Raw genomic sequence first — 13,385 nt, 5'->3', positions numbered from 1 at the left:
ATAAGTGGACTAAAGGGGTGAAGATGGAGAGTTCATGGTCTGAAGCTGTTGAACTCAATGTCAAGGCTGGAAAGTGCCTAATGGAGGATGAGGTGCTATTCTCCAGTTTGCGTTGAGCTTCAGTGGAACATTGCAGTAGGCCAAGGACGGACATGTGGGCATGAGAGCAGGGTGGAGTGTTGAAATGGCAAGCGACAGGAAGGTCTGGTCATGCTTGCGGACAGACCGAAGGTGTTCTGCAAATTGGTCACCCAGTCTGCATATGGCCTCTCTGAAATAGAGGAGACCACATTGGGAGCAGTGAATGCATTAGGCCAAAGTGAAGGAGGTGAAAGTGAAATGCTGCTTTACCTGAAAGGAGTGAGGAGGTAAAGGGGCAGGTGTTGCACCTTCTGTGATTGCATGGGAAGGGGATGAGGTGTTGAAGGTGATGGAGTGGACCAGGGTGTACTGGAGGGAGCAGCCCTTGGTTCTGGGAGGGAGGGGAAAGTGAGGGAAGAGGTACAGGAGATGGGTCAGGCAAAGTTGAGGGCCCTGCCAACCACAGTGGGTGGGAAACTTGAAGGAAGACATGCCAAGTGCAGTTTTGGAAGGTGGCATCTGAACAGATGCTACAGAGGCAAAGGAACTGAGAATGGGATGGGGTCCTTGCAGGAAGCAGTGACAAGCTGCAGTCAAGGGAGCTGTGAAGGCCAGTGATCAGTGAGGGCTAAGATTAACAAAAATGTCATGGAAAAAGTGTTAATGGTAGTGGTAAGGTCTAAAGGTAAGAAAGTAGAATGTGAATAACAGAACAAGGGTAAGCACTCTGTTCCATGTTCTTTGACGAGTAACAGATGGCCCTATTGGGGGTGAAGGATGTTAAAAGGGATAAACGATGAGTAAATAAAAATAAGTGGACTAAAGGGGTGAAGATGGAGAGTTCATGGTCTGAAGCTGTTGAACTCAATGTCAAGGCTGGAAAGTGCCTAATGGAGGATGAGGTGCTATTCTCCAGTTTGCGTTGAGCTTCAGTGGAACATTGCAGTAGGCCAAGGACGGACATGTGGGCATGAGAGCAGGGTGGAGTGTTGAAATGGCAAGCGACAGGAAGGTCTGGTCATGCTTGCGGACAGACCGAAGGTGTTCTGCAAATTGGTCACCCAGTCTGCATATGGCCTCTCTGAAATAGAGGAGACCACATTGGGAGCAGTGAATGCATTAGGCCAAAGTGAAGGAGGTGAAAGTGAAATGCTGCTTTACCTGAAAGGAGTGAGGAGGTAAAGGGGCAGGTGTTGCACCTTCTGTGATTGCATGGGAAGGGGATGAGGTGTTGAAGGTGATGGAGTGGACCAGGGTGTACTGGAGGGAGCAGCCCTTGGTTCTGGGAGGGAGGGGAAAGTGAGGGAAGAGGTACAGGAGATGGGTCAGGCAAAGTTGAGGGCCCTGCCAACCACAGTGGGTGGGAAACTTGAAGGAAGACATGCCAAGTGCAGTTTTGGAAGGTGGCATCTGAACAGATGCTACAGAGGCAAAGGAACTGAGAATGGGATGGGGTCCTTGCAGGAAGCAGTGACAAGCTGCAGTCAAGGGAGCTGTGAAGGCCAGTGATCAGTGAGGGCTAAGATTAACAAAAATGTCATGGAAAAAGTGTTAATGGTAGTGGTAAGGTCTAAAGGTAAGAAAGTAGAATGTGATAACAGAACAAGAGTAAGCACTCTGTTCCATGTTCTTTGACAAGTAACAGATGGCCCTATTGGGGGTGAAGGATTCCCACCCACTGTGGTTGACAGGCCCTCAACTGTGCCTGACCCATCTCCTGCACCTCTTCCCTCAATTTCCCCTCCCTCCCAGAACCATGGTGACCCCTTGTCCTCACTTTTCACCCTGCCAGTCTCTGCATTCAAAGGATCATCCTCCATCATTTCCACCAACCCCAGCATGATGCCACTACCAAACATCTTCCCCTCACCCCACATCAGCATTCTGTAAGGACTGTTCCCTCCAGGACACCCTGGTCCACTCCATCATCCTCAACACCTCATCCCTCCCAGACCCATGGATAGAAGATTGGCTGTCTGGCAGGAGGCAGAATGTGGGGATAAGGGGGTCCTTCTCAGGTGGAGTTCTGCACGGGTCAGTGTTGGGACCACAACTTTTCACTTTATACATTAATGATCTAGATGAAGGAACTGAGGGCATTCTGGCTAAGTTTGCAAATGATACAAAGATAGGTAAAGGGTCAGGTAGTATTGAGGCGGGGAGGCTGCAGAAGGATTTAGACAGGTTAGGAGAATGGGCAAAGGAGTGGCAGATGGAATACTACGTGGGGAAGTGTGAGGTCATGCACTTTGGTAGGAAGAATAGAGGCATAGACTATTTTCTGAATGGGGAGAGAATTCAGAAATCTGGAGTGCAAAGGGATTTGGGAGTATTAGTCCAGGATTCTCTTAAGGTTAACTTGCAGGTTGAGTTGGTAGTTAGGAAGGCAAATGCAATGTTGGCATTTATTTCGAGAGGACTAGAATATAGAAGCAGGGATGTGCTGCTGAGGCTTTATAAGGTTCTGGTCAGACCACATTTACAATATTGTGAGCAATTTTGGGCCCCATATTTCAGGAAGGATGTTCTGGCCCTGGAGAGGGCCCAGAGGAGGTTCACGAGAACGATCCCAGGAATGAAAGGCTTAACATATGAGGAATGTTTGAGGACTCTGGGTCTATACTCAATGGAGTTTAGAAGGATGAGGGGGATCTGATTGAAACTTACAGAATACTGAAAGGCCTGGATTGGGTGGACATGGGGAAGATGTTTCCATTAGTAGGAGAGACTAGGACCTGAGGGCACAGCCTCAGAGTAAGGGAAAGACCTTTTAGAAGAGGGATGAGGAGAAACTTCTTTAGCCAGAGAGTGGTGAATCTATGGAATTCATTGCCACAGAAGGCTGTGGAGGCCAGGTCATTGAGTGTATTTAAGACCGAGATAAATAGGTTCTTGATTGGTAAGGGGATCAAAGGTTACGGGGAGAAGGTGGGAGAATGGGGTTGAGAAACTTATCAGCCATGATTGAATGGTGGAACGGACTCGATGGGCTGAATGGCCTTATTTCTGCTCCTATGTCTTATGGTCTTATGGGAGTTGGTGGGCTTGTAATGAATATTGGTGGACAGTGTCTCCAGAAATGGAGATGCAGGGATGTCAGATGGACCATGTGAAGGTGATGGAGGGGTGGAAATTGGAAACAAAATTTTTCCCCAGGTCCAGATGAAAGCATGAGGTGGCACTGAAAGTCATCTTGTGGGAGGGGTGTCTGAGTATTTTCCACATACTCCATAGAGATGTGCATAGCTGGAGCTCATGCAGGTACCCATAGTCACAACTTTTATTTGGAGGAAGTGAAGGAGAAACTGTTCAGTGAGAGGACAAGTTCAGCCAAATGGAGGCAAGTGGTGGATGGTGATTTGTTCAGGCCTCTCCAAAGAAGTGAAGAGCCCTCAGACCATCCTGGTGGGGGATGGAGGCATAGAGGGATTGAATGTCCATGGTGAAGATGTAGTGTTTAGGGCCAGGGAACTAGAAATTATGATGTAGGGCATCAAGAATTGTGGTTATAGGTGGGGAGAGAATGGAGTCAAGATGAGAAATGAGTTCTGTGGGGTAGGAACGGGCTGACATGATTGGTTTACCAGGACAGTCCTCTTTGTGGATTTTGGGAAGGTTAGTTGGCCTTTCCTTGTGGACAAAAAATGTACCAAACGTTGCTGTTTGCTGTGCAGTATGTGGACAAAAATTATAATGGCCTCTGCTAAAGTAATCCATGTTCATATTTATTTATTCTCTACGATCAATATGATTATCCAAATTCTGTGTCCCTCTTTCCTTTAGTCGCCCATTAAACCAATTAAATGTAAGACCATGCCAGTAATTGACTTTAGTGTATTGCAAAGGTTCCCGACCAAAGTTTCTCCTGTTCGTCTTAAGTCATCTTTTTTTTTCTAAATTCCTTCCTTACTGTAACCCTTCAATCCCAATCCCAGGTCCCTCTAGTCCAGTAGGGACAATATATGACTGTTAATGACTTGAGCATCTCAAGTTGCTGACAAGTTACCAAAACCTTTTCACCTGATGCATTTGTTTATTCGTCAATGGTTCTGTAAAATTGTGGCGTTGATTTTTTTTATGGAATATCCAGTAAGGCCAGGCCAGTGTTTAGGCTCCACTTGAGCCTCCTTTTTATTCTCCTTCCTAATCCAGCAATTGGTATTGCCTTTTTGTATGATTATTTTGCCTTCCCTTTAAATACATCAGTGCTGTTTGCTGTTACCACTCTGACTGTTTTCGTTCCTTTGAGTTCTATTTGGATCCTCAGGAACTATCTTGTATTGATGACCTCTCTTTGCAAAACCTTCATTTTTTTTTATATAAAAAGGTCTCTATTAGGCCAGCCCTTGTCTTCCCTTTTTCAAGAGAAATGAAGTTTTGTAACATGTATTTACTAGCCCACAGGTGTTTCCCTAGTAGGGATTGCTTAGTGATGTGCTGAAATTTAGTCTAATGCCAACATTGCCTACCGCTAAAGCCATCAAGATAAAACATGCTAGCATCCTGAAAGTTATGAGCTGCTTGCACTATAGCTGACATGTACTTGTTGCTGCTATTGTGATAATGTCATACCTGGCTAAACTTTCAACTTTTTTTTGCCCTCTTCCCACTTTTTTGCAGGATTCTTTCAATAATGTTAAGCAGTGGTTGGAGGAAATAGCTCGCTATGCCAGTGAGAATGTGAACAAATTACTAGTAGGAAACAAATGTGACTTGACTACTAAAAAGGTAGTGGATTATACTACAGCTAAGGTATGTAAATTTTCTCAATTGAGTGGTTTGATACTTTGTAATCACTTGGTGCAAATGCAAGATTTCATTGGTTTTATAGAATATTTATCAACTGTTTAGTTCTTGATCACTTACAATTAAAGAATGCTTCAAAATTATGATTTTACATACAATCCAAAAGTCTGGTGCTAACTCACTTCTAATTCCCGAGACCAGAAATTGATTTTGCTGAACATTCAGTGATTTACCTGTTTGAGCATATATGCTATCACTCCCCACCGCCCCCCCGCCCTACCACCTCCACATGAGAACCCAAGCCTGCCTTCTAGCAGAGAAAGCTTTTACAATGGAAATGCATGTTGGCTGAAGATGAGGTGGGAAACAAGTATTAGGTGGAGAAAGTTGGTGTCTGCACAATCTTGTGCAGCAGAACCAGCCCTGTCTGCTTATGTGACTATGGTCAGTGTGTCTGGTTCTTTGTGCATGTCCTTTCAAATCGGAATCCAAAAAATAAACTTTTGATCTGACTAGGGTGCAGCACTGGTAATGTGCAATCTGGAATTAGGAGTCACTCTTGAAAGAATAAGGGGCCACCCATTTAAAACCAGTGAGGCAAATTTTTTTCACTCAGGATTGTGTGTTTGGAACACTCTCTTCCTGAAAAGGTGGTGGAAGCAGAGCCTTTGAATATTTTTAAGGTGGATAGATTATTGGGAAGTAAGGGGGTGATAGGTTATTGGCAGTGGGTGGGATATAGATTTTAGGTTGCTATCGGATCAGCCATCATTTTGTTAAAGGGGCCGAATGGCCTTCTCCTGCTCCTTGCCCATACCCATTCTGGCACAAGCAGCAAGTTTGACTTGTAACATAGGAAGTCCTAGTCCCTTCAAGCTATCCAGAGTTAGCTTTACCTTTTAATATAAAGGCAAAATACTGTGGATGCTGGAAGTCTGAAACGAACAAAATGCTGGAAAACATTCTGCGGAGAGAGAAACAGTTAACATTTCTAGTCTGAATGACCCTTCAGAGCTCTGAAGAAGGGCCACACGGACTCGAATATTAACAGATTCTGCTAGACCTGTTGAGTTTTTCCAGCATTTTCTGTTTTTGTTTTAGCTTTACCTTAGATTTGCACTGAATGAGGGGAAAAAAGTGTCCAATTCTTAATGGTGAATAGTTGACTGTATGGGGAATTCAAAAATTCTTGGTTTATTTCCAGGTAGCAGGTAACATAGAGAATTGTGGTAGTCACTAATGTAACAAACATTCACTCGGCAAAGATTGCTACTAAGGGATGGTAATTTAAAAAAGGATGCATGAATTTTCTTGTGACCACTTCTGAACAAACTGTTTGTTTGGGGGGAGGTGAGTGGGGTGTCTCAGTCTGCCTTAGATTTGTTGTAAAATAAATTAAGTTTTAATTTCTGTTCTAAGTCATTAAAAATTACAGATGGGATATTGAAGGTATTTTTTTCAATGCAATGAGTTGATGTCTTGCTCCTAAGATGACTAAGGGTTTTTAAACTGAGCAGCAAAGAACTAAATTAGAATCACCTAATACCCCACTGTTACTGGAAGCCATAACTGGTGCAGGATATGCCACAGGCCAGATTTTGCAATAATAGATGTAATTGTCTACCTTTTTTGACCAGTATTACAAAAATGCAAGCCAAGTATTCTGTTTCAAACTTGCTGTTGAATTCTACCCCAAACCTGAAGCCAGTAATCATTTTCTGCATTTAAGTTTAACTCCACAAACAACAAATCAAATCTCCCACTTCCCTTGTCTGTGGAGTTGAGCTTTGCTGCTCCCCTGACTAGACTCGAATCTCTTTTTATGGAGCTCTGCTAAACTTAATGGGCAAATTTTCTCCTAACAAAAGATCCACGTTCTTGGGAGCAGAGTGTGCTCGACATCTATTGACTTTTTTTTATTTTTGTCATTGATGTCAAAATGGTGTTAACAGTTTGTTTTGTGGAAATGAGCAGAAGCTTGCTCTCATCTGGTGTGTATGGTCCAATGCAGTGCCCTTTGGTTAAAGAACCCATTTCTTCCCCTGCTGAGATACCAGCCCCTAAAACCAGGACGTGTAAATTAATGTACAAAAAGCCAAATAAACCTGGCAACAAATGTGAAGAAATCAGTGAAAACTGTAAATCTCTTATCTTCTGAAAATTCGACTCCTCTCACTTGTAAATTTAAAATGTTGGCGCCAAAAGTTTTGTGGCAGTAATTATGCTGCTAACTCTCAAGCTCTTGAATGCAATAACCCTAACTGATCATGAAGGGTAAAGAGCGTAATAAGTACAGCACTGAAATTGTAATTAATCACAACTAAAAATGCAGAATTCAGATTTCTGCTTGCAGTACATAACTTTAGGCTAGACAATGGTACTGATTAAATCAAAAGCACTAGATCCGTTTGATTACCTAGGACCTGACTGCTTAAGGTCTCCATTGCAAGAGTCAACAGGTGTTGTAGATTTTGGACCATACTTGTGATTTGAATAAGCTCTGGGGTGACCATCTAAAGGTGGCACTCAACTAATGCTCTTGTACCATCCTCTCATAGGAGTATGCTGACTCTCTCCAAATTCCATTCTTGGAAACCAGTGCAAAAAATGCCACCAACGTTGAACAGGCATTTGTGACGATGGCTGCAGAGATCAAGAACCGTATGGGCACAGGTCCTACACACAATGATGAAAAATCGAATGTCCGAATCCAGAGCACTCCATTAAAGCAAGGCAGTGGTGGAGGTGGCTGCTGCTAAGGGCATGAGTCCAGCAGAGACAGACCTGTTCCTGTTGCACAGTACATTTAAACTTCTACAGCATTCGTCTCCTGACCAATAATGGTTTTAACATAATGGCCTGTTGATTTGTGACAATTTTTTTGGCAGACCCTTTTCTGCCCAAATAGACTTGAGACCAATTGGAAACTCCAGGAAAAATTGTCTTCATGCAGTTAACTTTTGTCTTGAAAGGTCTTGTGTACTGCTGCTTGAAACACTTGGATTGTAAGATATTTTGTAATGGTCCATTTCTTACCACTCTTTTTCTGTCTCCAACACCACTCCTCCACCCCCCCCCACCCCCCACCTCCACAAAGGTTTTTTGTGTTGCATTGGGGTCAAAACTAACTAGAGCATCTGAAAGCTGGGTTTATGGTTCAGCTACACTATAAATATTGCATTAGCAATAATATTTACTCCATCTCTTTATTGGGAATGGTGGAGTCGGGTGAAGGAAGTCACAACTTGTAAAACCTTTCTTAAATTGATCAAACCTTGGAAGTTCTAGTAAAGTATCTCCTTAACCTTTTCTAACTACCCTTATTTAATATAGAACGGAATCTGATTTAAAACTTTAACTGAAGTCTGAAATTTTACCCTTACCCACTTAAATTTCTAGTCTTGCTCTAATTGTTGAACCTCAATTTTCAATACTTTTGTTTTGACTGCATACTATCAATTGTTGAAACCCTACACTATCAGGTTGACACTCATTGTTAATGGGAGTAGCCAGGCAGTACATGCTGCACCAAGCTGACCTTGACATTGGAGTGGTTACCAATCGTATGAATAAGCACTGTCCCCCTCTGACTCTATTTACTCCAATTTGGATGTCCAATGCATTTAGTCTGCCCATTCCCTGATATCACTAATCTTGTTGATTTTTGACCCCTTTCTGTAAGGTTAGCGTGAGAGGGTAAACCTAAAAATATTCACTGTTCATTGGTTGTCCAAGATGCATTTTGAAGCTCATCTGGGCTATATGATCTTGTAGACTAAATACAATTGACCACAATTTGAGTACATTCAGTGCAGACAAAAGCAACAGACTGAATTGGCAAATAGACCAAGTGCTGTGTAAGCTTGAATAAGCACTAAAATGAGTTGCACTTGGATACCATGGGCTGAATGTGATTTAACAGCATGTGATTAAGTTTGTGAAATGACCAGTATTAAGGGGATGAATGGATATCTTTGAGTGTTTGTTCTGCTTGATAGCTGTATGCTGGAAAACTGGTTGAAAATAACTAATTGATGCAATTTTTTGAAGGCCATCAGTGGATAACAGCCCAGTTGATTTGGGTGGCTTTCATAGTTTAATTTGCTTCAGCCACTGGACCTCAAAAGTAAACTAATTGACCAAGCTTGTCCTGATCTTTACTGTTTAATTTGAATTTCAATTAACAGCCCAAAGTGGAATTGGTTTTACCTCTGAATGTAAAATTGTTTAGGTATTTCTGCCCAGATGGGTTAGTCAATGATTAGAACACCGTCCTGTGTGCCCTATAATGGTCAGAATTGTTGCTGGAATGAGCATTTCCTTATATTTGTGAAGGGATTATTGGACTTTAGTCCTCTGAAGGACAAGCTTTTGTGCAGAAGCGAAATGGTGCAAGAATCTAATTTGCAAGTTCTGAACACTGGGGATACTTGCCCAGTGCACATTCTAATGCAAATCACAGGCTTAAACATCCTAACTCATGCAAAAAGCAACTGTTCATCTGCATAGATATGGCCTTGCACAACAGATGTCTGCACACCTAGTATTCATTTACTATGAGCATTACTGGTTATATAAAGTAGCTTTCAGTACTCAGAATTTATCATCTGGGCCATAAATAAAGCTACAATAATGTATACCCAACACTTTTTTAAAACCACAAGGTAACTAATTAAATGTATTGATTTTTGGGCAGCTGACATGTTAAGTGATTTTTTTTTTTTGCTTGAGGCTCTGCATTCTCCACCCCTCCCAATACCCCTTTTCTGTCCTGAGCATCTCTAGTTTTGCACTCATTCAGATGAATTAATTCCTTGTGTGGCAATATGCTGCTTTGCTTGGTAAGTTTTTAAATCTTGTAAACACTGGAAGCACAAGTAGTCTGGCTGGTCAATCCTTGTTCTATGGGATTGGTTAAGTGTTGTTTTCCCCCAAGCCCTCATGTGCTGCCTTTATTTCAATCAAAACAGCAAATTTGCTTTAAAAGCAACTGAAAATTTGATGCTCAGAATTAGTATTTCCAATTGCTGCAACCTGTGCTGTTTGTGATTGTTATACGTCAGCACAGGACACTTCTGCAGAAAGAAAAAAAGATTGCACAAGAGGTCTCCATTTTTGCTCTTGGCATTTTACACACACATGTATTTCACATTCACTTGTCCAATGCCATCACTTTTTTTTAATTGTCACTTCCAAACTTTATCATAATGATAACCTTTTTTGTTTCTTTAGCAAGCAGACTATTTGAAGCCTTCAATTGCATTGTTTTTGTATGAGGTTTATACAAGGGCTAAGCCTCCACTCCAAATTAACATCCTGGTTTGATTTTAGTTTGGGAACTTGAATTCTGAAGGTCCTTAACAGGGCACTGAAGTGTATGAGTCCTTCCAGATTATGCATGTGAGTTTTTTTTTCTGATGTATTTTAGTTTCTGATATAAGCCAACCATTCTGGGGCTTGACCACAGCCTTGGGTCAGTGAACTGACCACTTCACGTTTAATCACATTATTACTTAATCACATGTTCTGTAGTCATCTTTTAAACCACTTTCAGAAACTACACTTTATGCACGTGTTCCTAGAGTATTGATCGCTTTAGTTGGCTATTATGATTGAGTTTATTAGTAAATATCTGATTTTGCTTTTAAAGTGTTTTTAAAATTGCAGCTCCGGGTTGATTTTCCTGTGATGGCAGACCCTTGAATTTCAAGCCTAAGGCCAAATCTTTTACTCCATTTGTAAAAGGGCAAGAGAATTCAATTTTTTGGGGGATTTGCATGTAGTTCTGATCACTTATTGCACAGATTTAACCAGATTAGCAACAAATGGCCTGTGTTTTGGGAACCTTTTTTTCCCTTTCTAGCCCTTGTTGGTTTTGACCCTTGCTTTCACTACATTTGTCTTGTTATGAATACTATTTAATCACGAATGCATTCTAGTTAAAATGTTTAAATATTAAACTTGCTGTACTCTAATAGGTAGCACCTTTTTTTAATCAGACAGATGTTAGGTCAGTTCCTGCACTACCACTTAACATTCTATACTGTAATCTGAACAGTCATTTCTGGAGTCCAGTATTAGGAATGATACCAAGGTGGAATATCTCAAACTATTCTTCCCAGTCCTGAGTTGACTGATACTGGCTGTCCTTGCATTACATTTTCTTTCCACCAGTATTTTCCAGAGCGCATAGCATTCTAACCCAAACCATGGGCATAATCAGCACTGCAAGAACTGTAAGTCCAAGTCATTTGAGAAAGCGACAGTAATCTTGGCTGTAAACTCTGCTTCAGCTGGAACAGGCATTAAACAATGATGCTAGCATGTTCAAGTTCCCTATCTTAGCTTCTATAGCTAAGAGTTAAATGATAAACATCAAACAACTGGGGAAAGGACTGTCATTTTGTAGACACCTTTTTTGAATTGATATTTAGGGGACCAAATATCCAGTGGTTAACACATCCCAAATGCTGCACTGAAATAAAAAATCTCTACGTGCTCTGGAAAATTTTCATACAATCAACTCCAATCTTTTAAGGCTTCAGTTCTTGTACTGATTTTTGCTGTGATGTTCGTGGCTGAATGACATATATTTTATGTTCTGACCCCACATTTAACCTGGGTGCGAATGCATAACCAAAATCAGTTACCAAAGCATAAATATACAGAGTAAAATTTCAGTAGTTGACTAGTGATGGGCTTTTCTTGTTGGTTTAGGATAGCCCAAACTACTTGCTGGTAGTGAACTTAACCAAGGGGGGAAATCATGGAAGTTCAGTAAATGTTTCCCTCCCAGCAGTTGTAGATTTTTAGCAGTGGTAGAATTTTTCAGTGACTGGCATGTTCAACTGATTTTCAGAGCTACAGCGGGCACACATTTGACACACTCCTGTGGATATTCCGCCCCCCACCCTTGCAATCTCCTCCTTTCCCACTACCAAAAGTAGTTGGGACATGGTCAATCTGAAGTGGTATTCTGTTGTACTTCCCGTGATCTGTAAATGACTTGTTCTGAAATTGCGTAAGATGGAGACCAGCTTTCTTGGATTTCTTGTTGATGTGGCTGTCTGGAGAAAAATAAAGTCAACTTCCCTCCTCTTATTGTCTTTTTGTGCAACAAAACTTCCTTAGCTGCTTTGATCTTAATGAGGACTAATATTCACCAGCCTTGTAACTATGGTAGCTGTGGATAGAAAATCAATGGCAGTATCAACCTAGGACTGTTTACAAATGTCAATTCGCTTATTTTTCACTGCTGGGTTTTCTAACATGTCCTGAGCTTGCGCATTGTTTTAAAGTTCAGATTGCAATCTTGGCGCTCTCAAAGATTATTGAAATCCATTTTGGGGACAGATCAAAATGGCTTAGATTTAATGTGGACTAGGGCTATAGGAAATAAACGCCAAAGTAGACCATTCAGTCCCTCCAGCTTGCTCTGCCATTGTACTAGATCATTGCTGAATCTTTTACTCTCTATATACCATTTCCACACACTATCCATATTGTTGTTGATCTTTACCTTGAACACACACAATGACACAGACTTCAGAGTTAGAAAATTCCAAAGATTTACCACCCTCTGAAGAAATTCCTCATTTTGGTCTGGAATGGCCTAACTCTTTCATTCTGATACTGTTCCCTGGTTCTAGACCCCCTCCAGCCAGGGGCAACATTCCTCCTGCATCTACCCCGTTCAGCCCTGTAAGAATTTTGTGTGTCAATTTAGACTGCCTTTTGGTCCTTGCCCCACTAACAATTGACTAGAATGTTGGTATCAGTCAAATCCCATGGCTCATTAGCATTAGCCAATTAGGGGAGGCAATGGCCCAGTGCTATTGTTGGACTAGTAATCAGGGTAATGCTCTGGGGACCCAGGTTTGAATTGCACTGTGGCAGATGGTGGAATTTGAATTCAATAAAAGTCTTGAATTGAAAGTCTAATGACCATGAAACCATTGTCGATTGTTTTAAAAACCCATTTGGTTCACTAATTTTCTTTAGGGAAGGAAATCTGTCATCCTTACCTGACCTACATATGACTCCAGAACCACAGCACTGTGGTTGACTTTTTAAATGTCCTCTGAACAAGGGCAATTAGGGATGGGTAACAAATGCCAGCCTATCCAGTGATGCCCACATCCCATGAAGGAACAAAACAAATTTGCACACCCCTAATGCAAACATTGCCTGCACCTCTCTTTCTCTTCCCCCCCCACCACCCCTCCTTTCCTATTTAAATTTGTTTATTCTCTTTCTGAAGAGTTGGTTTAAACTAAATCAGGAAATCAAACTCTAAGTGAATTAATAATGCAGAGAAGCTTCAGGCTAAGTACAGGTTGCAGGAGTGCAAGAGAATTTTAGAATTTGCAGGGGGGGTAAGAGGTGCTTTATATTTTTTAATGTGTATATAAATAAAAGTAATAGGGATAAATTAGGACTTAAGTTGAATAAATTAAACAAGGCTATTACCCAGATTAAAACCTCATAGAAAATGAGAAACTTTAATTAAAATACAATGGCAGGGCAGGTGCTGTTGAAGTTGTAGCATGTGGGAGTTG

General features: G+C 41.5%; 1 protein-coding gene across 1 annotated transcript in view; it reads left to right on the top strand.

The window, feature by feature from the left end:
• The window catches only part of LOC121272543 (ras-related protein ORAB-1-like), a 49,586-nt gene extending 37,663 nt beyond the window's left edge, over window positions 1-11,923 (top strand). Inside the window, exons 5-6 of the mRNA XM_041179178.1 lie at window positions 4,702-4,833; window positions 7,386-11,923. Coding sequence (XP_041035112.1) covers window positions 4,702-4,833; window positions 7,386-7,586 — 333 coding nt within the window. The 3' untranslated portion in view covers window positions 7,587-11,923. The remainder of the gene's footprint in view (window positions 1-4,701; window positions 4,834-7,385) is intronic.
• The last annotated feature ends 1,462 nt before the right edge of the window (window positions 11,924-13,385 follow it).

The sequence above is a fragment of the Carcharodon carcharias genome, chromosome 34 (assembly GCF_017639515.1).
Source record: "Carcharodon carcharias isolate sCarCar2 chromosome 34, sCarCar2.pri, whole genome shotgun sequence".
NCBI lineage: Eukaryota > Metazoa > Chordata > Chondrichthyes > Lamniformes > Lamnidae > Carcharodon > Carcharodon carcharias.
The sequence above is the reverse complement of the archived record's forward strand: the minus strand, read 5'-3'. Positions and strand labels throughout refer to the sequence as shown.